The sequence below is a fragment of the Cetorhinus maximus genome, chromosome 14 (genome assembly GCF_964194155.1).
Source record: "Cetorhinus maximus chromosome 14, sCetMax3.hap1.1, whole genome shotgun sequence".
Taxonomy (NCBI): domain Eukaryota; kingdom Metazoa; phylum Chordata; class Chondrichthyes; order Lamniformes; family Cetorhinidae; genus Cetorhinus; species Cetorhinus maximus.
Genome location: NC_135892.1, coordinates 114,610,215 through 114,638,192, shown reverse-complemented (window position 1 = coordinate 114,638,192; position 27,978 = coordinate 114,610,215). Strand labels below are relative to the sequence as shown.

At 45.3% G+C, this 27,978-nt stretch overlaps 1 protein-coding gene across 1 annotated transcript in view; it reads left to right on the top strand.

Moving 5' to 3' along the window:
* The window catches only part of LOC144690180 (immunoglobulin alpha-2 heavy chain-like), a 69,045-nt gene that overhangs the window by 25,784 nt on the left and 15,283 nt on the right, over nt 1–27,978 (top strand). Inside the window, exons 3-7 of the mRNA XM_078557632.1 lie at nt 3,453–3,791; nt 13,317–13,661; nt 19,407–19,754; nt 21,608–21,758; nt 27,761–27,804. Of these exons, the coding sequence (XP_078413758.1) occupies nt 3,453–3,791; nt 13,317–13,661; nt 19,407–19,754; nt 21,608–21,758; nt 27,761–27,804 (1,227 nt within the window). The remainder of the gene's footprint in view (nt 1–3,452; nt 3,792–13,316; nt 13,662–19,406; nt 19,755–21,607; nt 21,759–27,760; nt 27,805–27,978) is intronic.

Here is a 27,978-nt window from a genome sequence, read left to right as displayed (position 1 = left end):
AAACACACAGATCCTCACTGGAGGAAGGAGCTGAATTGCTGGTGTGGCTTGTGGAGTCCATGCTATAGCCGAGATCAGTGACAGCTACAGAGATTGAGAGAGTTGGACAATGATCCAGATTTGGATGACATCAGACAGAGAATCCAAGCTGTAAAGCGGGAGAGTTGCCCATTCAAGGCATACGTCCCGATAGGAGATGAACTGTGCTCAACGGGGAAGTGTGTTCCCAGAGGCAGCAGACGTGTCCTACCCCGAAAGCTTAGACCCAGACTGGTGATGCCAGCTCATGAAGGTCACTTGGGAATGGTTGATACTTAGCAAAACTTACAAACCAAAGTCTGGTGGCCAGGGATGGAGAAAGATGTGGAGCAGTTTGTCATAATGTGTCATGGATGGCAACTCGTCAGCAGACCCACTCCACCAGAATCAGTACGTAGCTCACTGTTAGCGGCTGGACCATGGGAGGCTGTGATTTTAGGCCAACTTCCATCAGGAGAGTCCATACGAGTAGTGATTGGTTACTAGAGCAGTTATTAAGAATGTGTTGTGATGAAGTCTACAACAGCAGAGGAAATAGTGTCTGCAGTGACTGAAATATTTGAAAGGCACGCTCTAATGGTCACTCTATATTCAGACAATGGGCCACAATTCATTTCACACACCTTTGCAGACTGCAAGTCACTGGAATTCACCATCACCGAGTGACCCCTAAATGGCCACAGGCAAATGGGAAGTGGAACGATCAAACCAATCCTTTAAGAAATGGAAGAGGATTTCTCAGGCTGAGGGTGAAGACTGGGGGGAGACATTGCTCCATGTGTAGCCCATGTATCGAGTGGCTCCACACACTCCGATGGGAGAGAGTCCAGCTGAGCTCCAGTTGGACACAGAATACACAGCAAGATGTCAGAGCTGAGGAACATCAGCGTTGATCAGGAGGTTCGAGATGCTGAGAAAAAGGAAGCTACAACATTTTATACGGACCACAGAAGGAGAGCTGGAGGGTCTGATGTGAAGCCAGGTGATGGAGTGACTGCTGAGATGGGAGGGTCTGAGTAAGATTTCACCCCAGGCCGTACACTGTCACCAGCAAAAAGGGAAACAGTGTGACTGCAGCCACCAGAAGGAGCTCTGTATGACAGAAATTCCTCATGTGTCAATAAGTATCACAGTGACACAGACACAGCAGCAGGTGAGCTGGATGGAAGGTCTGAGGTAAAGCTAACACCCAGCACCCCCGAAATCCAGACAGACAGACAGCTTGTTATCCAGAGGGAAAACCATCGGTTCCAGAGGGGACAACAGCACTTGCTAATCCCGACACGATGACCAGAGTTCCTGAGAGAGCGGGCAGAGCACAGGGTGAGGGGAGACCACCAAAGTGAAGTGAAGATTTTGTGTGATTTAGCGACAGGGCATAATGATTTGTGATTTAAAACAATGTGATTTTAAGTTGAAAAATAGCAAATCTTGACAGAAAGCGTGTGCCCAGATGTGAAGTTTTATGTGTTGTGATTATGTTCAAAACAAAAAGTGTGCAATGCTGAAACATTCCTGCTTTTGATGTTTGAAAGGACACAAGAGAGGAATTGGAGTGGATCACCGAGGAGAATCGAATTAGATACTAATGGTTATCATAGGGATTTTTTAAAGTTCATTCTTGGAATGTGGGCATTGCTCTCTGGTCCAATATTTATTGCCCATCCCTAATTTCACTTGAGAAGGTGATGGTGAGCTGCCTTCTTGAACCGCTGCAGTCCATGTGGTGTAGGTACACCCACAGTGCTGTTAGGGAGGGAGTTCCAGGATTTTGACCCAGTGACAGTGAAGGAACGCTGATATATTTCCAAGTCAGGATGGTGAGTGACTTGGAGGGGAACTTCTGGGTGGTGATGTTCCCATCTATCTGCTGCCCTTGTCCTTCTAGGTGGTTGTGGTTGTGGGTTTGGAAGATACCGCAGTTAAATAGCGAAAGGGAAGTTAGAATTTCACATAACGCAGTTGAAGAAATGTAGAAACAGCAGTTCTAGGAAGTGAAATACTGAGAACCAAATGCTGAAACCGGGATGAACTAAAATTATCTGACATTTGATATTGAAGAACAGTGAGTTAGGAAGAAAATGATTTGTTAAGTTTGTTTGCAAACTTTATTGCAGCTTGTTTAATAAGGGATAGAACCTAACCTACATAGACCAAGCAGGTAGTAATGAAGGAAAATTTGACTGACATTGTTAGAATCATATCTCTCAATACTGAATTTTTCTTTTACCAAACCTGGCATGATCTGCACATGTAGGTGCTGACCTAGGAGTGTTTCAGAAGGAGTTGTTTGTGATGAACTGCAAAACACTTTAATTAATGAGATGCTGGAAGACAAAAAGACATCACATGGCAGAGGCAAACCTTAAATTTGAACCAGTGGTTTTGCTTTCAGTCTTGTTGGGGAACAAGCTGAGGAAACAAGGTTACCTTAACTGGCTCCCTCGCTCAACCTTGCCTAAAATTGCATGTGGCTATCAACCTGTAGCCAGAGAGCCCTGATCTGAGTATAACCGGTCTGCATTTGGACCTGCAAAGCTGCGTCCAGTTGGTGGGAACATCCAACAGCTCACTGGGACCGGCAGCCTGTCTATACACGAGAGAACCCCGAGTCGACAGCATCAAGACCCTGCGGGCTATATCCTGGATTTAATAACGCCAATCTTCCAAAGCCCATCTCTGCAGTGAGACTCTATCTGTTTGTCCTTTGTTTGTCTGTGTGTCTGTGTGTGTGTGTGTGTGTGTGTGCGTGTCTGTGCTGGGAGAATTCTTTAGGAAAAGATAGAAAATTATACTTCCTGATTGTGTGTTAAGCAGTACTTTCAGCTTGTTAAAAGATTTGTTTTAAAATAAACGAATCATTCTGAATTTTTGAAAGAAACCTGGTCAGAGTCTCTTTTTTCATCTGGGTACTGGAAGTATAGGTACACAATTGGCCATTTCGGTGAGAAAATTAAACATTTAAATTAATGCTACAGCCTGTGGAGTAGTGGGGCTTGATAATTCGCGCATTCCTCCCATCCCAGTCGTAACAATATATTTTGTTTGATCTGAATCAATAATAGACAAACTGTAGTAACTGTAGCTTTAAGGAATGTATTGACTGTAGCTTTAAGGCTTATTGTACTGTGCAGTATCACGTGAATGAATCCATCCTAAGCGTGGGGAACCTTAGGGGTGGAAGTTTACTCTAGTTGTGGATAATGATAGAAGCTGGTAACTGCTGCTGAAGCCCTGTAAATAAAGTTTGATGTTTCTAATGAGAAACCTGTCTGGAAAATCAAGTCTATAACACTAGCCCCATTGGTCAGTAGAACTTGTATTGTCTGGACTGTCCCTTTCAATACTGGCAGCAATTTGTAACCTTCAGATTTGTTTATAATGTATTGATATTTTTTCTTTTAAAGGTACAGCAGGTCCAGTCCTTATCCAGTCTCCGAGTCTGGAACGTGTCACCGAGGGTCAGACAGTGCGGTTACAGTGCACCATGCAGACCGCAGCAGTGAGAAACACCGATGTTCACTGGTACCGAGGACAACCAGGACGTTATAAGGAGTGGATTTTATCATATCATAGAAATGGCTACAAACAACAGGATCCATATTTCACTGGCCGTCTCCAGCCTTCCAGAGACACCTTCAGTAACCGCTTCATTCTAACAATCACCAACGTGCAGCCCAGTGACGCTGGTGTCTATTACTGCTCAGTGTGGGGAAGAGTCTATGGGAATGGGGCCCAGCTCATTGTAACCAGTAAGTAGAGTTTCCATGACAATGACTTACAGCCATGAGCTCTTCCAGATGAATGAATTGGAGATCAGTGTGTGATAATGGAGAGCCAGAGGGTGATGTAAAGTGACCTCACTGAGGGATTCGCTGTGGGGGAAGAAGCTGAGCTCAGGTTCAGCAATTTCCAAAGTTCCACATCTCTGGCTTTTGCCTGAGGGGGTGTCTGAGGGGCGGCGGGGTGGTGGGGGGGGGGGGCGGGGGTGGGGTTGTTGTTTAGTGCGTGTGGGTGTCTGCTGAGCTGAAGAGGAAGCTCTGTCTTCACCGGGTCCCTAATGTTGGATGGTCATTTGGAGAGAGTGGAAACAGCCTTAGAATCAATGGAGGAGGCGGAGAGGCAGAGCTGAGTGATGGGGGAGATGGAAATGTTGACCAGGTTTCTGGATGATGTTGTTGAGGGTGAAATGGTGATGAGGAGGAACCCAGGGATGGTGCCCTGGGTAAACAGCGGAGATGATCATTCAGACACTGGGGGAGAAACCACTGGTAGTGATAGAGAGTTAATGATGTGAGCAGCAGGAGTGGAACCATGAAAGATCAGTTCCAGGGACTGGAATGTAGATCAGAGATTATTGAAGAAGAATGTGTGCTCAATGGTGTTAAAAGGAGAGGAAAGGTGAGATTATAAGATGTAGGAGCAGAAGTAGGCCGTTCGGCCCATCAAGTCTGCTCTGCCATTCAATGAGATCATGGCTGATCTGATAATCCTCAACTCCACTTTCCTGCCTTTTCCCCATAACCTTTGATTCCTTTACTGATTAAAAATCTGTCTAACTCAGCCTTGAATATACTTAACGACCCAACCTCTGCATCCTCCTGTGGTAAAGAATTTCACAGATTCACTACCCTCTGACAGGAGAAATTCCTCCTCATCTCTGTCTTAAATGTGCAACCCCTTACTCTGAGATTATGTCCTCTGGTCCTAGACTCTCCCACATGGAGGAACAACCTCTCAGCATCTACCCTTTAAAGCCCCCTAAGAATCTTATATGTTTCAATAAGGTTGCCTCTCATTCTTCCAATCTCCAAAGAATACAGGCCCAACCTACTCAATCTCTCCTCATAAGAAAATCCCTCCATCCCCGGGATCAAGCCAGTGAACCTTCTCTGGATTGCCTCCAATGCCAGTACATCTTTCCTTAGATAAGGGGACTAAAACTGTTCACAGTATTCTAGGTGTGGTCTAACCAGTGCCTTGTATAGTTTTAGCAAGACTTTCCTATTGTTATACTCCATTCCTTTTTAAATAAAGGCCAATATTCCATTTACCTCCCTTATTTCCTGCTGAACTTGTATGTAACGTTTTGGGATTCATGCACTAGGACCCCCAAATCCCTCTGTGCTGCAGCTTTCTGCAGTCTTTCTCCATATAAATAATATTCAGCTCCTCTATTCTTCCTGCCAAAGTGCATAACCTCACATTTTCCCACATTATATTCCATCTGCCAAGTTTTTGCCCACTCATTTAACCTGTCTATATCCCTCTGTAGACTCTGTGGCATCCTCACCACTTGCCTTCCCACCTATTTTTGTGTCATCCGCAAACTTGGCAATAGTGCATCCACTTCCCTCATTCAAGTCATTAATATATATTGTAAATAACTGTGGCCCCAGCACTGATCCCTCTGGTACTCCATTAGTTATAGGTTGCCATCCTGAAAATGCCCCCCTTATCCCAACTCTCTGTCTCCTATTAGTTAGCCAATCCTCTATCCATGCTAATGCACGACCCCCAACACCATGGGCTCTTATCTAATGAAGCAGCCTTACATGCGGTACATTATCGAACGCTTTTTGGAAATCCAAGTATATTACATCTACTGGTTCCCCTTTATCTATCCAGCTTGTTACCTCCTCAAAGAATTCTAATAAATTTGTCAGGCATGATTTCCCCTTCATGAAGCCATGCTGACTCTGCTTGATTATATTATGCATTTCTAAATGCTCTGCTATTACATCCTTTATATTAAACTTCAGCATTTTCCCAATGACAGATGTTAAGCTAACTGGTCTATAGTTACCTGTTTATTGTCTCCCTCCCTTTTTGAATAAGGGTGTTACATTGGCAGTTTTCCAATCCTCTGGAACTTTTCCAGAATCTAAGGATTCCTGGAAGATTACTACCAGTGCATTCACTGTCTCTGTAGCTACTCCCTTTAATATGCTGGGATGCAACCCATCAGGTACAGGTGACTTATCGGCCTTTAGCCCCATCAGTTTCCCTCCAGTGATTTTTCTCTAGTGATAGTTATTGTATTTATTTCCCCCCCGCCCTCTCCTTTTGCCCCTTGATTATTTAGTATTTTTGGAATGCTATTAGTGTCTTCTACTGTGAAGACTGATGCAAAGTATTTATTCAACTCCTCTGCCATTTCCTGATTCCCCATTATTATTTCCCCAGCCTCATTTTCTAAGGGGCCTATGTTCAGTTTGGCTTCTCTCTTCCTTTCTATATATTTAAAGAAGCTCTTACTGTCCATTTTTATATTATTTGCTAGTTTACCCTTAAAGTCTATTTTCTCTCTTTTTTTTGGTCATCTTTTGTTGGTTTTTAAAACTTTCCCAATCCTCTGGCTTACCACTAATCTTTTCCACATTGTATGTTTTTTATTTCCATTTTATACTATCCTTAACTCCCTTGGTTAACCATGGCTGGTTTATCCCCTTCCTAGAATCTTTCTTTTTCACTGGGATATATCTTTGCTGTGAGTCATGAACTATTTTCTTAAACATCTACCATTGTTCATCAACCATCCTTTCTGCTAAACTCCTTTCCCAGTCCACTCCAGCCAACTCTCCCTTCATTCCTTTGTAATTACCCTTATTTAGGTTTAGCACAGTTGTTTCTGCCCCAAGTTTCTCACTCCCAAACTGAATGCTAAATTCTACCATATTATGGTCATTGTTTCCTAGGGGATCTTTTACTCTGAGATCATTTATTAAACCTGCCTCATTGCACATTGCCAGATCCAAAATAGCCTGATCTCTGGTTGGATCCACAACATATTCCTCTAGGAAATTGCCCCGAATATATTTCATGAATTACTGCTCATGGCTACCTCTGCCAATTTGATTTTCCAAATCTACATGGAGATTCAAGACCTCCATGATTAATGTACTGCCTTTTTTACATGCCCTCATTACCTCTTGGTTTATTCTCTGTCATACAGTATAGCTACTGTCAGGGGGCCTATAGACTACTCCCACCAGTGTTTTCTTCCCATTGTTATTTCATAGCTCCAACCATATGGATTCTACATCTTCCAGTCCAAGGTAATTTCTTGCTATCGTACTTATTCCATCTCATACTAACAAAGCTACCCCACCACCCTTTCCTTCCTGCCTGTCCTTTTGAAAAGTCACATACCCCTGAATGTTTAATTCCCAGCTTTGATCTCCTTGTAACCACGCCTCCGTAATGGCTATAAGATCATATCCATTAACCTCTATTTGTGTCATTAATTAATTTAATTTGTTCCAAATACTATGTGCATTTAAGTAAAGAGCCATTAATTTTGCCTTTTTATCATTTTTTCCTCCTTTGACCCTATTTGCTGCTGTTTTTTTTATGTTTGCACACCCTGTCCCTTCCTATCACACTCTGGGTATCATTACCTAAATAGCTGCCCTGCAAGGCTTTGCTTTGTAAACCCACATATCCCCTTTCCAGAACCCTCTGCCCCTCTATTTAGTTTAAAGCCCTCTCTACAGCCCTAGTTATTTGATTCACCAGGACACTGGTCCCAGCACGGTTCAAGTGAAGCCCGTCCCAATGGATCAGCTCCCTTCTACCCCAGTACTGGTGCCAGTGCCCCATGAACTGAAACCCATTCCTCCCACACCAATCACTGAGCCACGCATTTAACTCCTTGACTTTACTTACCCTATGCCAGTTTGCCCATGGCTCAGGTAGTAATCCTGAGATTATTACCCTGGAGGTTCTGCTTTTAAATTTAGCTCCTAACTGTTCAAATATTTTCAGCAGGACCTCCTTTCTATTCCCATCAACGTTGCTGGTGAAAGGTTATGAGGAACGATAGACAGTGGCCATCACAATCATACACATCTCAGTTGTGATGTTGATCAGTAGAGTCTCAGTGTTGTGGATGAGAGTGAAGGCTGATTTCAGGATCTGGAACAGTGATTGGGCAGGAGTTGAGTCCCAATTGCAAGAGGCAAGATGCAGTGGAATGAATGGCCTTGATTGTGGAGACAAAGGAGCCCATGTGCTCCTTAGAATCAGTGTGTGAGATGAGCTCGGAGGGTGTGGGGAGGAGGGGACAGGTGGTTTGTGATGGAGAAGAAGAGTTTGATTTTTTTCTAAATGTCCAGGTTTATCTGAGAGTGAGAAGATTATTTGTCCGTGGGAAGGAAACATTTCAGTTTATGATTCTCGAGTTATATTTAACAAGGAAGATCTGGGCCGATTACTCACCAGGTGTTCCAGCTGCTGGCCTCTAGGACCATGGGGGTGACTGTGAGGGTGGGGGTGTGATGGGGGTGGGGAGCTATTTGTGATAGTGAAGATAAATGTGGAAATGTATCCAGGGAATTAACTGAGATATTAATATCATTAGACACACAAAGGTGTCAGTGGAATGTAGAAGTAGGGACATCTTGCGACAGCTGCCCACGACATTAGTGAGACTGCACCTGGAGTACTGTCTACAGCTACAGTATGGTTTCTCTACTTAAGGAGGGATATCGTTGCATCTGAGGAAGTTCCAAGAAAGTTTCCTAGGCTGATTCCTGGGATGAATGGGGTTGTCTTATGAGGAAAGGGTAAGTAGGTTGGGCCTATACTCATTGGAGATTGGAAGAATGAGAGGTGATCTTATTGAAACATATAAGATTCTGAGAGGGCTTGACAGGATAGATGCTGAGAGGATGTTTCCCTCTGTGGGGGAACCTAGAACTAGAGGCACAGTTTCAAAATAAGGGGTCTCCCATTCAAGACAGAGATGAGGAATTTCTTCCCTTAGAGTGTTGTGAATCTTTGGAATTGTCTACCCCAGACTGCAATGGAGTCCGGGTCAAATATCTTTGATCTACGAGGGAATCAAGAGTTATGGGGATGCTGGCAGGAAAGCTGGTTTCAGTTGACAATGAGATCAGCTGTAATTGTATTGAATGGCAGAGCAGGCTTGACGGGCCAAATGGCCTACTCCTGCTCCTATTTCTTATGTTCTTATATCGCCATATGGGTGGAAGGCCAGGGTCAAGGAGGCTGGACCATGTGGTGGCAAAAATTAAGGTGCCAGATCTTCGAAGGATATATATCAGTAAATGAGACAGTTAGTAGAATGAGGATGAGGAAGTAATTAGAAAGACCCCTGCCCATGATCAAGTTGAAGGCAGCAGATATCAACAATGTCAAACAGGTGCTCATGTTGGTGTGCATGTGCAACTTTAATCTATCCTGCCAATGGGAAAGCTGACAGGATTGGGTGTGATGTTGTTATTACACCCGCTCACCGCCCTCGATTTTACTCTCTAATAAGTAATCCTGGTGTGTGTACAATTAGCTTTCCATCTAATTCCATCTGTTCCCCATCCAGTGAATTAGATTCCAATTCTCCTCACTAACCCTTTGTTCTCTACACAGATGCTGCTAAAACTGTCGAGTGTTTCGAGAATTTCCAGGGTTTTTTTTTCAGATTTCCAGTATCCACAGCATTTTGCTTTTGTGTTCAGATCAAGCTAGGGTTTGGACATAAGCTTTTTGCCAGCATTTTTTTGATTTGGGAAAAGGGGAGGTGGTAGCCAATATGTCCTGGGTCACAGGAGGATGCCAGGATTGGATGGGACAGGCTATTTGGGAGCTGGTGTAATACACGTGAGTGTGAGACGCTGCATGTCCCCGGCAAATCCCTTCGGCTGTTGACAATAGGCAAAGTATTGACCATACTCATCCAGCCTGTGGCTGAAAAACTCGGTACATAATTTCTAACGTTAGATGTGATTCTGTGATTGGACAGCACATGCTGAACAACCTTGAGTGTGCTAACAAACTTAAAGAAACAAGTTAAGATTATCAGTTGAGCTCACTTACGCTTGCTAGAAGCTTCATATGTTCATGTACAGGGACTTGTCCTCTGCAGGCAAAAGGAACATGTCCAGGCACCATGCCATTTTCAAATTAAAATGCATGGAGGACAATAGCTCTGTAGTGCATTCTCCATGGCAACGCCTTGACCATTCAAAGCTGACTTACCAACTAACCAGCAGCTTTTTCTCATGTAGTATATATTATTGCTCTCTTTGAAATTTAGCATTCTTGCATTTGGCCTGGTGAGTGCAAGGTAAAAAGCTTTGACAGCATGTCTCTTTTTCCAGCAGTACTCAAGGAATGGTTACAGTACAGAAGGAAGTCATTCAGTCCATCATGCCTGTGCTAGCTCTCTGTAAGAGCAATACATCTAGTGTCCCTCCTCCTCTGTCTTTGCCCTGTAGCTCTGTACATTTTTCCTCTTCAGTTAATGACCCGTCTCTTTTGAAAGGCACAATTGAGCCTGCCATCACCACACTGTCAGGCAGTGCATTCTAGATCGCTGCATAAAGAAGTTTTTCCTCATGTCTTCATGGCCCCTTTTGCCAATTCCCTTAAATTGGTGCCCTCTGGTTCTTGATCCTTCCACCAATGGGAACACTTCCCCCCCTATCTACCCTGTCCAGACTCTCATGATTTTGAATAACTCTAACAAATCTCCACTCAACCTTCACTTCTCCAAAGAGAACTGCCCCAGAACTGGACAGAATGCTGAGTTAAGGCTGAACCAGTGTTTTGTACAGGTTTCTCATAACTTCCTTGCTTTTGTATTCCATGCTCCTATTTATAAAGCCCAGGATCTTGTATGTTTTGTTAACCACTTTCTCAACCTGTCCTGCCACCTTCAACAATTTGTGCACATAAACACCCAGGTACCTCTGCTCCTACACCCCATTTAGAATTGTACACTTTATTATATATTTATCTCAATGTTCTTCCTACCAAAATCAATCACTTCACACTCCTCTGCATTAAACTTTACCTGTCTTTTGTCTGCCCATTCCACCATCCTAAGTCCTTTTGAAGTCTACCACCATCCTCCTCACAGTTTACAATACTTCCAAGTTTTATGTCATCCATTAACTTTGAAATTGTGTGCTATACTCCAATGTTTAGGTCATTAATACATGTGAAGGCAGGCAGCAGAACTCCACAATAAGCCTTCCTCCAGTCTGAAAAGCAACTGTGCATCATTACTCTTTGATTGACCTGAAATTATTGAGTTTATGCTTAAATATTTTTGAACAAAAGCGCAACGTTTGCAATTCTCCAGCCCTCTAGCATCTTGTATATTCAACCTGATATTCAACTGTGTTATCCATCTGGCATCTGTCCTAAGCATAGTTTTTTTGCTTCATTTTGCTCTCTATCTGTTTGCCCTTCCTCCCCTGCCCACCCCCGTACCTGAACTATCTTCTAAGGCATCCCATTGTTTTGTTTCCCTGTGAATCTGATTCGAATTTATCTGGGAAAGATCTATTCTTACTCCATTGCAGCTTGCCCTCCCCCAGTTAATTGTTCTTCCTCTGGATTGCTCCTTGTCCTTTTCCATAACCAATCTAAACCTTATAATACAATGATCACTGTCCCCTAAGTGTTCACCTGATCCATTTGGACCACCTCATTCCCAAGGATCATATCCAGCACTGCCTCCTTTCTTCTTGGACATGAAGCAGATTTATATTGAAAATTCTCCTAAACACAGCCTAGGAACTCTTGCCTCTCTCTGCCCTTTATACTACTACTATCCCAGTCTGTATTCAGATAATTAAAGTCCCCATTACATGCTATATCTATGTTGCAATTCCCAAATTTGCTTGCAGATTTGTTCCTTTACGTCTCACCCATTAGTCGGTGGCCTATAGTCTACACTGAGTAATAGCAATTGAACCTCTTTTGTTCCTAAGCACTAGCCAAATAGGTCCTGTCTTTGATCTCTCTGGGAGATCCTCTGTCTCCAGTATGGCAATGTTCTCCTTAATCTGTTCTATTTCCTTCCTTTCCTACCTTCCCTGAACACCTTGCGACAAGGAGTATTTAATACCCAGGTCTTGCCCTTCTTTAAGCCGGGTCTCCATTATCACCACGATATATTTCCACATGGCTCTGTGCCTGAAGCTCATTAAACTTATTTACCACACTCCGTGCATTCACATAATTTAAGTTTTATTACCTAATTTAGGCTTTATTACTTTTCCTCTTGCCTTGAACCCACCTAATAACTCATTATTTCCTACTTTAGCACTATCTATCTCTCCCAATTCTTTGTGCATCTTAGTATACCTCTCTAGTAATACCTCCTGGTTCCCACACCCCTGCTAAGTAAGTTTAAACCCTCCCAATAGCACTAGCAAAATGTCCTGCGAGGAAATTTTCCCCTGCTCTGTTCAGGTGCAACCCATTCAGCCTGTACACATATCATCTTCGAAAGAACTGGTCCCAATGTCCCAGGAATCTAAATCCTCCCCCCCTGCACTGACTCTTCAACTACGTATTCATCCGCTCTATCCTGCTATTCCTATACTCACTGGAGTGTGGTTTAATTTAGTTGGGTGGGATTGAGAGGGAGGGGTGCGATACAGGTGAGTGGGAGGCTCAATGTACATGACTGAAGGTTCAGGGTCAGGGAAAGGTGATCATTCCTAGGAAAGCAGTGAGCAGGATAGGGAAGAGATTAAGGATTTTCCGGGAACATTCTGCTGGACTTGAGCAATGAGCAGAGCACCAGAGGAGGCTGGGATCAGGGAGAGGGAATGGGAGACATCTGGAGCGTGGGGCCACAAGGGAATCGGGAGAGTCCGAGGCTGGGAGCTATAATCAGGAGCTGCCCTCTATTCATACACACATCACTCTACACTCTGACTCTGCTATTCCTGTTTATATGGGTAAACTAATTGATAATTCACTGAGATATTTTTAAAGTTGAGCTTATAATATGGTTCATGGATCCTTGCTGAAAGCGACATACATTCATGCTCAGGGACCCGTTCTCTGCCAACAAAAGGAATATATTCAAGCCTTGTTCCTTTTTTTTGAATTATACGGAGGCTTTGGGAGCCTATAATTCAGGTAGTTTTCTCCATGGCAACTTCTCAGCCAATCAGAATTGACTTGTGAACCAATCAGCAACGTTTGCTCCAATAGCATAAATTGTTGTGATTGTTTGAAATTTGGCATTCATGCATTTGTCCTGATGAGTGCAAGATGAAAAGATTCAACAACATGTCTCTCTTTTCAGCAATATGCAAGTTCTAAACTACCAAGTGACTGACCATCTATATTTACTCACACTGATATATCTTGCTTTCCTTGAATGACTCAGCCCTTTTGGTTCAGTCTTAGAATCTGTCCTCTCATTTTAACATCACACTTTCCCTTTAAACACTAGTGCTCTTTATAACATTCAGACTGGTTTTGAAATTATTGATATTTTTCCCTTGAAGGTGCAAATGCTCCAGTCCTTATCCAGTCTCCGAGTCTGGAACGTGTCACAGAGGGTCACACTGCACAGTTACAGTGCACCATGGGGAATGCCGCAGTGACAGACACCGATGTTCACTGGTACTGGGAGCTACCAGGGAAAGATATGGAGTGGGTTTTAACACATGATATAAGGAACATCACACGACGGAGTTCAGGTTTCACTGGCCGTCTCCAGCCTTCCAGAGACACCTCCAATAACAGCTTCATTCTGACAATCACCAACGTCCAGCCCAGTGACACTGCCGCCTATTATTGCAAAGTGTGGGGAGATATCAGTGGGAATGGAACACGGCTGAATATAACCAGTAAGTCCAGTTTACAAAAGAATAATCTGAAGTAATAACCATTTACTCATGAATCTATTGAAGATGAGTATGTAATAAATATCACAAACCCTTATGGTGAAGACAGCACAGTTATTTCTGTATCAAAATAGACTCGTTGATCTAACTTTGTTCTGCTCACAGATAGTATAAAAGTTATGCATCTTTTCTTAAACCTATTTCCCCAATCTTAAATTTTTTAAACTTTTCCCTGCCTCTCCTGTTTGTTTCTAATTTCTCTCCTTCACTTTTTCAGGTTTCTTTTAATTGTGATGTCTCTAGCTGTTTTGTTTTATATGCATTCTTGGGTTGTCCACATTACAGGCTAGGGTCCATCCCTAGTTGCCCTTGGGAAGGTGGTGGTGAGCTCCCTTCTTGAGCCGCTGCAGTCCATGTGGTGTAGGTACATCCACAGTGCTGTTAGGGAGGGAGTTCCAGGATTTTGACCCAGCGACAGTGAAGGAACGGCGATATATTTCCAAGTCAGGACGCTGAATGTCTTCTGCCCTTGTCCTTCTAGATTATAGTAGTTGTGGGTTTTGGAGGTGCCGTCTATGGAGTCTTGGTGAATTCCTGCAGTACATCTTGTAGATGGTACACACTGCAGCTACTGTGCGTCGGTGGTGGAGGGAGTGAATGTTTGTGGATGGGGTGCCAATCAAGCGGGGCTGCTTTGTCCTGGATGGTGTCAAGCTTCTTGAGTGTTGTGGGAGCTGCACTTATCCAGGTAAGTGGGGAGTATGGTGACTCCCGGGATGTTGTTGGCAGGGGATTCAGCAATGGTAATGTAGTTGAATTCTTAGATTCTCTCCTATTGGAGATGGTCATTGCCTTGTGTATCACGAATGTTATCTGCCACTTATCAGCCCAAGTCTGGATATTGTCCGTTCCTGCTGTATGTGGGAACAGACTGCTTCAGAGCTATGAATGTTGCAATCATCAGCGAACATCCCCACTTCTGACCTTATGATGGAAGGAAGGTCATTGATGAAGCAGCTGAAGATGGTTGGACCTAGGACACTACCCTGAGGAACTCTTGCAGTGATGTCCTGGAGTAGAGATATTTCGTCTCCAACCGCCACAACCATATCCCTCTGTGCGAGTATCACTGTAATGTGGATAAATGTGAGGTTATCCATTTTGATAGCAAAAACAGGAAGGCAGATTATTATCTGAATGGTTATAAATTGAGAGAGGGGAATGTGCAACAAGTCCTCGTACACCAGTCGCTGAAGGTAAGCATGCAGGTACAGCAGGCGGTAAAGAAGGCAAATGGTATGTTGGCCATCATAGTGAGAGGATTCAAGTACAGGAACAGGGATGTCTTGCTGCAATTATGCAGGGCCTTGGTGAGACCACACCTGGAATATTATGTGCAGTTTTGGTCTCCTTATCTGAGGAAGGATGTACTTGCTATAGAGGGAGTGCAGTGAAGGTTTACCCGACTAATTCCTGGGATGGCGGGACTGATATATGAGGAGAGATTGAGTCGATTAGGATTATATTCGCTGGAGTTCAGAAGAATGAGGGGGGATCTCATAGAAACCTATAAAATTCTAACAGGACTAGACAGGGTAGATGCAGTAAGGATATTCCCGATGGTGGGGGAGTCCAGAACCAGAGGTCACAGTCTGAGGATAAGGGGTAGAGCATTCAGGACTGAGATGAGGAGAAATTTCTTCACCCAGAGAGTGGTGAGCCTGTGGAATTCACTACCACAGAAAGTAGTTGAGACCAAAACATTGTATGTTTTCAAGAAGGAGTTAAATATAGCTCTTGGGGCGAAAGGGATCAAAGGATATGAGGAGAAAGCGGGAGCAGGCTATTGAGTTGGGTGATCAGCCATGATCATAATGAATAGCAGAGCAGGCTCTAGGGTCGAATGGCCTACTCCTGCTCCTAGTTTCTATGTTTCTATGTAATCGGTGGACAACGAAAGGTGAGGAAAGCAGTGAACTGAGTGAACTGCAGGAATTAGGAAGCTTCCAGGTTCATGCTGCAGGACATGAGGAATGAGCAAGGAACCAGAGGATGCTGGGATCATTGAGGAGGGAATTGGGGAGGTGTGGAGCTTGGGGGTCACCAGAGGGCACCAGGAATAGGGAGAGCCTTGGGGATGGGGCACAAATGTTAGCCGAGCCAGCGATGTCCGCATCCTGTGAAATAATAAGAAAAAGTCTGAGGCTGAGAGCTATATCAGGAGCACAGCCAAATTTCCTCTTTAGAGTTGGGAAGCACAAGTCAGGCTATTTCATCTGGAAAAGAAGATGTCTGGCCATCTGTTCAAATTGATTCTGTTGATAGAGTTGCCAGGTTGCCTCATCATGAATGTTTGGCTGAGCTCCAGACTGACTATTGGACTTAGCACTTTAGACAATGTTAACACAGCTTAAAGGAGGGTGCTTCAATTTGTTTGATTGACACTTCTGAGATTGTAATAGATGTTTACATATGAAATACAAACTAGGGGCAGGAGTAGGCCACATGGCCCCTCGAACCTGCTCCGCCATTCAATAAGATCATGGCTGATCTGATTGTAACCACCCGCCTACCCCAGATAAACTTCACTTTTCCTTCTATGGTGTGGTTTTTCAATACCTCTTTGTTTATTTGGACACAATTAAGAGATGATAAGAGGCATAAAACTTTATTCATTGGTTATTCAATGCTGTGGTTGTTTGACACTGTTATGAGGTTGTAAGATGAGCAGCTTGTTTTTGAAGGAGAATTTCAAAGCCTCTTTGCTCACTGTGTCAGTTTCAGAAGCATTTTAAAGACTTTCCAGACTTGCCAATGGCACATTGGTTCTATACATAGTGGAGACTGGGAGAGTAGGTATGGAGGATGCAGGGGGTAACGGGAGGGGCTTGGGGGTATGGAGGGACCTTGGGGAATATGAGGAAGTGAAGGACTTTGGAGTGAATGCCCACAGATCCCTGAGGATAGCAGGACATATCAATAAGGTGGTTAAGAAGGCAAATGGAATCCTTTCAATTATTAGCCAAGATATATAAGAGCAGGGAGGTTATGCTGGAACTGTATAAAACATTAGTTAGGCCACAACTTGAGTACTGTGGGCAGCTCTGGTCACCTCATTACAGAAAGGATGTAATTACCCCAGAGAGGGTACAGAGGAGATTTCCCAGGATGTTGCCAGGGCTGGAAAATTGCAGCTATGAGGGGTGATTGGATGGGCTGGGGCTGTTCTCCTTGGAACAGAGGCTGAGGGGAGATTTGATTCAGATGTACAAAATTGTGAGGGGGCCTGAATAGAGGGGATAGGAAGGGTCTGTTTACTTTAGCAGAGAGATCAGTGTCTAGGGGGCATAGATTTAAAGTAACTGGTAGGATGATTAGAGGGGAGATGTGGATTGGGCTGAGTGGCTCGATTTCGACTGGCACAGACACAATGGGCCGAGTGACCTCTTTCTGTGCTGTAAACTTTCTATGATTCCAAGAGATGACATAGAGGATATTCGGGATAGAATTAGCAGTCACATGGAAAAATATGGGATGATAAGGAAGAGCCAGCATGGATTTCTAAAGGGGAAATCATGTTAAACTAACTTGCTGGAGTTTTTTGAAGAGTTAGCAAAAAAAGGCCGATGAAAGTGATGTTGTTGGTGTGGTGTACATGGACTTTCAAAAGGCATTTGACACAGTGTCACACAACAAACTTGTGAGAAAAGTTATTGCTCATGGAATAAAAGGGACAGTAGCAACGTGGATACAAAATTAGCTGAAAAACGGGAAACAGAGAGTAATGGTCAATGGATGTTTTTCGGGCTGGAGAAAGGTTTGTAGTGGAGTTCCCCAGGGGTCGGTATTGGGACCCTTGCTTTTCCTGATATATATTAATGATCTAGATCTTGCTGTGCAGGGGAGAATTTCAAAGTTTGCGGATGTTATGAAGCTTGAGAATGTTATAAACTGTGAGGGCAATGGTGTGGAACTTCAAGAGGACATAGACAAGTTGGTGGAGTGGGCAGGTAGGTGGCAGATGAAGTTCAATGCGGAGAAGTGTGAGGTGATTCACTTTGGTAGGAAGAACATGGACAGACAATATAAAATAAGGGGTGAAATTTTGAAGGGGGTTCAGGAGCAGAAAGACCTGGGTGTATATGTGTATAGATCATTGAAGGTGGCAGGACAGGTGGAGAGAGCAGTTAATAAAGCGTATAGTATCCTGGGCTTTATTAATAGGGGCATAGAGTACAAGAGCAAGGAGGTTATGCTGAATTTATATAAGACAGTCATTAGACCTCAGCTGGAGTATTGAACACAGTTCTGGGCACCACATTATAGGAAGGATGTGAACACATTGGAGAGAGTACAGAAGAGGTTTACAAGAATGGTTCCAGGGATGAGGAACTTCAGCTATGAGGATAGGTTGGAGAGGTTGGGACTGTTCTCCTTGGGGAGGAGAAGGCTGAGGAGAGATTTGATAGAGATGTTCCAAATCATGAGGGGGCTGAACAGAGTAGATAGGGAGAAGCTGTTCCCGCTCGTAAAAGGATCGAGAACGAGAGGGCACAGATTTAAAGTGATTTGCAAAAGAAGCAAATGTGACGTAAGAAAAAACTTTTCCACACAGCGAGTGGTTAGGGTCTGGGATGCGCTGCCTGGAAGTGTGGTGGAGGCAGGTTCAATCGAGGCATTCAAGAGGGCATTAGATGATTATTTGAATAGAAACAATGTGCAGGGGTACAGGGAAAAGGCAGGGCAATGGCACTAGGTCATAATGCTCATTTGGAGAGGCAGTGCAGACACGATGGACCGAATGGCCTCCTTCTGTGATCCTGTGATGTGAGGTGGCACTGAGTGGGCATTGAAGATATGAGGGGTGGATATAAGGGAGTGTTGGCAGGACCTTTTAAACTCACCTGTCAAAAGTTCCCGATTCTTCATGAAGCTTCCTCGAAGGCTCATGAGCTGATTCACCTGGTGGGATTCTCACTGTCATTGAAATCCCTCCTGTCGAGATCTCAATAATGTGGGGGATTAAATTCAACTTTCCCCAAGGACTTGATCATAGAGACCCTGATGTCACAGGGCGTGCGTGCGGGGTCGAGGGCTGACTGAATATTGGAAGATTGCCTGGGTCAGGAATGGAGGGGTAAGTCTGAAACTCTGGCCCCGTGGGTCTCATTTTACCCATTCGTGACAATTCTGGGAAGGTGCATTACAGGAAAATCCAGCCCAGGCTGATAGGGTAGGATTAGCAGCAGTAAATCAGCCAGTGTGTGGTAAAGGTGCAACTATTGTGCAGGAATTTTGAAGTTTTAAACTTTTTCCTTTATGTTTCCGCTCAAATGAACCTTTTTAACTGACTGTACAAGTCCTTCCAATAAGTCGGCTGTGAACATTGTGTAATGTATCCTTTAGATAGTTTGTTCTGTGGGCAGGAAACTCTTTCGAGTTACCAACAGTCACAGATTGCAACTCTTTCGAGTACAATCACAGTTCTTGGTTTTCCAGGAGTAGGACATGAACCCACAACCCTCTGATTCAAAGGCGAGGGTGCTATGAACTGAGCCACAGCTGACATGTGCACTGAATGGATAATATCAGCAAATTGTACACCTGTATCACACCATTCACTCCCCCTGTTGCAGGCAGCAATGTTCATGCTGAAAGAGTTAGTTAATCATCTGCAAATCATCGTTTTTAACCAGGAGGAGATTTATAGTAGTTGTGCTTGTTTTTGTTTCTCTTGAATATCAACAGGTCCATTGGCTGATCCCGTCCTTCTTCAGTATCCAAATGTTAGCAAGGTGCCAGAGGGTGAGACTGTCGAGCTACAATGTGCCATGTACAATGCCAGTGTGAATGATACCGATGTCCACTGGCACCACCAGAGACCTGGGTACAACAGCGAGTGGGCGTTGAGCCAGTTTGTGAACGGCACTATTACCAAGTCCCGGGGTTTTCACGACCGTTTTCAGCTTTCCAGGAATGTCAGCAGCAACAGTTACATTCTGACCATTGTGAATGTGACCCTCAATGATACTGCTGTCTACAATTGCAGTGTGTGGAGCTACATCTATGGAGCAGGGACCCAGCTCAATGTAACTGGTAAGTCAATGTCAGATGACTGGCGTGGGCATGGAAGGGAAGGGAGTACATGGTTGCTGTGCTTCTGTCAACAGAATTGCAGAATGCTAATTCAGCCCACTGTTCCAAAGATTGAACTTGGTTGGACCGGTTAGGAGAACCCTAAGTGAGAAACAGAATCATGGAATCATGGAATTGTCACTCTGCAGAGGGAGACCATTCCGCCCATCGTGTCTGTACTGGCTCCCCGAATGAACAATTTACCTCGTGTCATTCCCCCACCTCCTCCCCGTAACCCTGCACATTCTTCCGTTTCAGATAACACTCTAATTCCCTTTTGAATGCTTCAGTTGAACCTACCTCCACCACACTCTCAAACAGTGTATTCCAGGTCCTAACTGCTCCTTGTGTGAAAAAGTTTTTTCTCATAGCGTTTTTGCTTCTTTTGCCAATTACTTTAAATCTGTGCCCTCTCGTTCTCAATCATTTCATGAGCGGGAATAATTTCTCCCTATCCACTTTGTCCAAACCCCTCATGATTTTGAAAAGCTCTATGAAATTTCCTCTCGTCCTCTTCTCCAAGGAAATCAGTCCCAACTTCTTTGATCTATCTTCATAACTGAAGTTCTTCACCCCTGGAACCATTCTTGTGAATCTTTTCTACACTCTCTCCAATGCCTCACATCTTTCCTCAAGTACAGTGCCCGGAGATAGATGCAATACTCCAGCTGAGGCTTAACTAGTGTCATATTCAAGTTCAACACAATCTCCTTGCTCTTATACTCCATATCCCTATTAATAAAGCCCAGGATACTGTATGCTTTATTAGCTGTCCTCTCAACTTGCCCTGCCACCTTCAATGATTAATGCACATATACACTCAGATCTTTCTGTTCCTGCACCCACTCCAGAGTTACCCTTTTTATTTTATATTGTCTCCCCATGTTCTTCATCACATTTCTCTGCATTAAACTTCATCTGCCACCTGTCCACCCACTCCACCAACTTGTCTATGTCCTTTTGAAGTTCTACACTGTCCCCCTCACAGTTCATGCTTCCAAGTTTTGTATCGTGCACAAATTTTGAAATTGTGCCCTGTGCACTAAGGTCTAGGTCATTAATATAAGTCAGGAAATGCAAGGGTCTCAACATTGACCCCAGGGGAACTCCACTACAAACGTTAATGGCTGAACTTGGGCTTCATCTCCATTTTCTCACCCACTCCCCATATCCCTTGATTCCCTGAGAGATTAAAAATCTGTCTATCCCAGCCCTAAGTGTATTCAACGATGGAGCATCCACAACCCTCTGGGGTAGAGAATTCCAAAGATGGCCCCTAAGCCAGTGTGGTTTGGTGAGTGTGGATCATTCCTGATCCTCCCAATTTCACAGAAACAAGACTTTGGAAGTTCTGGGTTATTTTTGAATGTTTCCTGTGATCCTTTTGGTATTACCCAAACTGCCGTTAGATCAAGGGCCTTGCTAAATGACTTACCTTTGTGCTTGTTTTACACCCTTAAGGCAACAATGTTAAAGTAAGGGGCCGTTATATTGCATAGGCCTTTCATTCAAGGCTGTTAATTTGCCATGTATTAAGGGGACAGTTTTTGACCTAATCCACCCACAAGACACCTGATGGAATAAGGTGCAACTCTGGACTTGCAAGCTGCCTGATTTGATTTTCCATTGAGCTCGGTGATGAATGTTAATGCACGGAGAGTAAAGCTGACCTTCCATCTGATAGTGTCCGTGTCCTGACTGAATGTAGCGGTTAAAATTACTCCTAAAAACTCTAATCTCAACTAACTTTGCTGACACTCTTGGACATTGCTCATACTGAAGCTGCAGTGTGTGTACATTCTGATGTTTTACAGATGAATCATCCTACAATAAGCCCTGGACTTCAGACCTTATTGTTTTAAGCACGGGCGCAATTCTGGGCTTCATTGTCTTGTTCTGCGTTGCTCTGGCCACATTATATCTTGTAAAAAAAAGGTTGTGCTCGGCAAAGAACTTCACACCAGGGTAAGTATGATTTCACCTTGTGTCTGATACGCCTATCGCACAGTTGTTATTTATAACTTGCTGCTTTTAGTGAGGTCTGACACTTCCCTTGTTCACGTTTGGTGATCTGCTACTGTTGAGACCTTCACATGTCCGGATGCCCAATTGCTGTTCGTCATCTCCAACTGTCAATGCATCATACTCACTCCAGCATTGACCCACCGTGACAAATAGGATAGATTTCGAACAGATCTAGCAACTCAAGACTGGGCATCCATGAGGCGCTGTGGGCCATCAGCAGCAGCAGAATTGTACTCAACACAATCTGTAAACTCATGGCCCGGCATATCCCCAACTCTACCATTACCATCAAGCCAGGGGATCAACCCTGGTTCAATGAAGAGTGCAGGAGGGCATGCCAGGAGCAGCACCAGGCATACCTAAAAATGAGGTGTCAACCTGATGAAGCTATAAGACAGGACTACTTGCGTGCCAAACAGCATAAGCAGTAAATGATAGACAGAGCTAAGTGACCCCACAACCAATGGATCAGATCTAAGCTCTGCAGTCCTACCACATCCAGTCATGAATGGTGGTGGACAATTAAAGAACTCGTTGGAGGAGGAGGCTTCACAAATATCCCCATCATCAATGATGGAGGAGCCCAGCACATCAGTGCAAAAGATAAGGCTGAAGCATTTGCAACAATCTTCAGCCAGAAGTGCTGAGAGGATGATCCATCTCGGCCTCCTCCAGAGGTCCCCAGCATCACAGATGCCAGTCTTCAGCCAATTTGATTCACTCCACATGAAATCAAGAAATGGCTGAAGGCACTGGACAGTGCAAAGGCTGTGGGCCCTGACAATATTCTGGCAGTAGTACTGAAGACTTGTGCTCCAGAACTTGCTGCGCCCCTAGCCAAGCTGTTCCAGTACAGCTATAACACTGGCATCTACCCGGCTATGTGGAAAATTGCCCAGGTATGTCCTGTACACAAAAAGCAGGACAAATCCAACCCGGCCAATTACTGCCCCATCAGTCTACTCTTGATCATCAGTAAAGTAATGGAAGGGGTCATTAACAGTGCTATCAAGCGGAACTTGCTTAGCAATAACCTGCTCACTGATGCCCAGTTTGGGTTCTGTCAGGGCCACTCAACTCCTGACCTCATTGCAGCCTTGGTTCAAACATGGACCAAAGAACTGAACTCCAGAGGTGATGTGAGAGTGACTGCCCTTGACATCAAGGCAGCATTTGACCGAGTGTGGCATCAAGGAGCCCGAGCAAAACTGGAGTCAATGGGAATCGGGGGAAAGCTCTTCTCTGGTTGGAGTCATACCGAGCACAAAGGAAGATGGTTGTGGTTGTTGGAGGTCAGTCATCTCAGCTCCAGGACATCACTGCAGGAGTTCCTCAGGGTAGTGTCCTCGGCCCAACCATCTTCAGCTGCTTCATCAGTGACCTTCCTTCCATCATAAGGTCAGAAGTGGGGATGTTCGCTGATGATTGCACAATGTTCAGCACCATTTGTGACTCCTCAGAAACTGAAGCAGCCCATGTCCAAATGCAGCAAGACCTGGACAATATCCAGGCTTGGGCTGACAAGTACCAGTTACCTCCTCTCTCACCTCAGCCTGGGTAGCAAGTTCTTCCTTTCTAAAGACAGATACAAAATATGGAGAGATCTGCGAGCGTGTGTTTAAATACTGATGTAACTTTCACTATTAGTAAAGGACAGATGGTCTCAGTCTTAACTAACATTCAAAACATAAAAACATTCCAGCACGTTCCCTGGGAATATTGTTCAGAATGGATGTTGACATTTACAATGTTGTCTTTGCCCAGGCTACAATTAGACGGCAGTGAGTGTAACGTCCAAACAGTGGAATTTGCACCAAGTGCAGTAGCAGGTGTGAGAAAGGATGTTTTACTTGCCGGCCACAATGGAGAGTTTTTGCTCTGTATCGTTGCCCTTTCACGTTATTGATAATGCAGCCACAGGAAGCACACGGCCTCGCTGGCTGCCATGCTGTTACCTCGCTGCTTCCTCATGCTGCACTCTGAATTTAAACTGCAGCCATGTGCACACTTCTCATTGCAATGGAGCAGCCCAGGACTGCTCCAGTGAAGACATCGCCCCTAAAACCAAGAAGGGTGCAGCCCCGCCAATTCAGTGACACATCCCAGGGATGCCTTCTGGACACTGTGGAGGCCACTGCGATGTCCTCTACCCCCGCTCTGGCTGGAGGAAGCCCATCAGTCTCACCACGCCCACTTGGGAGGCGGTGGCAGAGGTGGTCAGTGCCAACGCTGCACACAAGAAGCCAGCCATCCAGTGCAGAAAACAGATGAATGATCTCATCTATTCCACCAGGGTAAGGCAGCCATCTCATCACTCTAAACTCACACACTCACAAGCCCATCACACATTCACTGGCATCTCACTCACTGCCAGCTCAAGGGACATCACCACTCACTCTCTCTCACACACCCTCACATCTCCATCTGGCCTCATCTCCTCTGGAGACTGCCTCCTCATCCTGTCCATGGTTCCACTCAGCACACACGCACGCCTGGCATCCCCTTCTCATTCGGCCGGGCATGCTCCTTGCTCCTATTTTCTCCATCTGTCTTTATGCAGGACAAGATCGTGCAAAATAAAAGGGAGAGGTCCCAGACCTGGGAGTGGGGGGTGGAGTGCCGGACATCAAGGTCCTCACTCCATTCAAGAGTGGAGGGTTAGAGCTGGCTGCAGATGTGGATCGTTCCTGCGGTGGTGATGAGGTCCACGTGAGGATATGGCACCAGATCATCCCTCTCTCAATGCAACCTGGGTCCCACTGTCCTGTGTGTAGCATGACTGCCAAGAACTAATAATCTCCACTTTCTCTCCGAAGCACATCTGACACGTCGCCCTCAGACCAACCTTGCCCCTGACTCCTGCACTGAGAGAACCTCGAGTGAGGACCCTGAGGGCAGCACCATTGAAGACCTGTCACAGCACTCACCCACACCCTCCACCAGCGCAGTGACACACACACCTCAGTGGGACCGAGATGTAGAGCAATCTCGGGATCACAACCCGGTGAGCACAGCACACAATCTGTTCCACAACAGGCAGAGGCAGGGACATCCTTGGTCACCGGCACTCGGAGGACTGCTGGAGGCAAGGAAGCTGCCGAGTCTGAACCAGATGATGAGCCTCTGGACTCGGTCCTCGGTCAGTTGGTGGAGCTCCAAAGGCAATCACAGGAACATCAGGAAGGGATGAACGCTGCACTCCTCAGATTGCAAGGGATGATGGAGGAGTCTGTCTGCCTTCAGTCTGAGGCGATAGCCCCGGCATTGCCAATGCATTGAGGTCAACACTGGCAGGATGGCGGCCGCCATGGAGACCTTGGTCCAGGATGTCGCTCCTGCACTGCTGCACGGGCTGAACTCCATCACTGACACCATAGTTGGCCTCCAACAGAGTCAATGTGATAGGGGTGCTGGGCAGCTCGATCTCACTCCAGCTTCCCCTTCTCCTCAAGGAGTCAGCCAGGGGGCATCGAGCACCCACAGGGAGGAGGATCAGCAGGTCCACACTCCGGGGCCATCCACCCAGGTGACTCAGGGAATGTCCAGCTGTTTCAAGTCCCCTCTTCCTGTGACCCCCACAGCTCCAGCTCAGCAGGTCAAGGAGGATGCAGCGGACCCACAGCAGGACACCCAAAGCAGGCCGGGGCCTCCAGACCGGGGCCTTCAGGCCGGGGCCTCCAGAGGACGACTGCTAAGGCCATCGCAGTCAACAGGCTGCCTCCACCTCCGCCGTGGATGCCGGGCACCAAGATGTAACGGCAGGGTTAGGAAGGTTAGGAAGAGGTAGTTGCCCAGCCTGGGCTTGTTAATCACTTGTACATAATGTTCTCTATTGTCAATAAACTCCCAAGAATGTCTCCCTGCCTGTGGATCCTTGTTCTGATGAGCAGTGTTCGTGTCACTCAGATGTGAAACCTTTCTGTACAAGATAAAGGCAGGTGTCTCAGTCCAGGGCCTCTTCCCTGTGTCTGTGCAGCCTTCAGACCACAGTGATGGTCCAGCCTCACACTCCCTGGACACATTACTGATGCCTGCACCTCGGCGGTGCTGGTCATTGCTGCTAGAATGTAGTGGGCAGGCGTCACAGAGTTCCCTCATTCTCTCTGTGTGCTCTCAGCACTTTTAAGGTGGGGCTGGTCCCCATCTCTTCAGTATCTGTGAGCGGTGATGGTGTGGTCCTGAAGGGGACAGGCGCTGAAGGCTGACAAAGGATCAGGTGCGTTTAGAGTTTCACAGCTGCATTTCCGTGATATAACTCTGATCACAGAGCACAAGCGAGCTGCCCTCAGCCAGACAGGACTCAGACACTCACAGAGGCTATGTGAAGATCTATGAAGAGTCCTCACTCATGTCGTCATCAACCTCGTGGAATCTAGTGACTATTAGGGCCTCTGCTGCATCTCCATGACATGAGCCTGAGCACTGAGAGTTTGTGTGTTGCCTTCAGCCATGCAGGAGTCAAATGTTCACAGATGCAAAGTGAGGATGTCAGGACTGTCCTCACTGCATCTCGTCATCATCCTTCACGAATCTTGTGGCTATGAGGGCCTCCCAAGTGTGCCTACCTTGTCTGGCCAGTGCGAGGGCCTCATCACCGCCATCCCTGCCTAAGGACCTCATTACCCTCATCCCCTTCGAGGCCCTCCTCATTGGAGGAGATGTGCAGTTCCTCCAGCTCCTCCTCAGCCAGCTCCTCCCCTGTTGCAGCGCCAGGTAGTGAACACTCACCTACCAGTTCCCCTCACAGTTCAGCTCACCAGGTGCACTGCCTTTTAAAGGCAGTCGTTACTCACGCCGTTCTGAAGTCACGCCGACGTGGGAGGTAAATCTGACGCGGTGGGGGGGGATGATTCCTGCTTACGGGCACAATAATGAGATGCAAATACATTAAAATTAAGCTCCCGCCCTTGGATGGCGGGAAACCTGGGCCGCCATTGACAGGTGGAGTGGACGATCGCAAACTGGTTTCACGACATCATAAAACCGTTTCTTTGGCTTTCTCTCCATCTCGTTCGCACACACCTCCAAACACACCCACCACTAACAGGAGCAGAACATTCTGGCCAAAGTATTGTGAGAGCGCACGGAGCCAAGTGGAATCCCGAATCCAGTCTGGTTTAGGTGGTGTGATCCCAGACATCCTGCACAGTTCCCATTGCTTTGATGCTGAGAGAGAGACAATTGAGCAGAAATGAAATAGGTCAGAGTTACCACGAGCTGTTGGTTATAAAGAATTCTACACGTGTTTCTGCTCTGGTCCTTTTTCAAGGTATGACATGCTTTGTGCTTATTGAGTTGGGACATGAATATTAAAGTCATCAATCCTGCGCTCCCAGCAGAAAGGGAACTCGATTTGAAGACTGAGACCTTCACCTTGTGCCCAACCCCAGCTCCCTTTATTCACTCCTCCCCCATGGTCAGAGTTTTACTCAGTCTTAGGATACGAGAGGCAAAAGTCAATCATGGCCAAAATACTTTTCTAAATGATCGGTTTATTGATATTAAGTCAGGAAAGTTTTACAGATAAAGATGTTTATAAACTTAACCAGGTGTGGAAATCAGGAACAAGGGTGATCACTCCTCCTGGGAGACCAAGGGTTAACTATTCATTGCTCCGACCTTTCAGCTGCTTCTTGTTCCTGAAGTGAAATCACCGCAAAATGAGAAGCTTGTTCAACAACCTCTTCACTTGCACAGTCTGAAATAATAAACATCAACGTGGTCAAGATTGCTAGTCAAATTCTTTCCTTTATTGTTAAAACAAATTCTGCTTTCTTGGCAAATAATTCAGTATTTCCAGCTCATCTGTTTAATCTCCCTTAAAAACTGGTATCAAAAGTCCGTGTTGAAAAATCTAAAATCGATCACCACCAAGAGTGTGAACGGTACAGCATTGTTCTGTGGTAAAGTTACAGTAAATCTAACGCCTGGCATTTATTTAGGGTCCCTGATGAAGACCAGAGCCCTGTGTACACAACAGTGAATGGTAAGTAAACTAATTCAGTCATTATTGCAACATTTGCCAAGAATTATTCTCAATATCAGATATCCCTTTGATGCAATTAGTCTTATGATGTAACTTAACATGCTGATAATTAGACCAATTCATTTGCCTGAGTTACAAAATTTAGCATAAAATGTCATAAACCAACATGCCCCA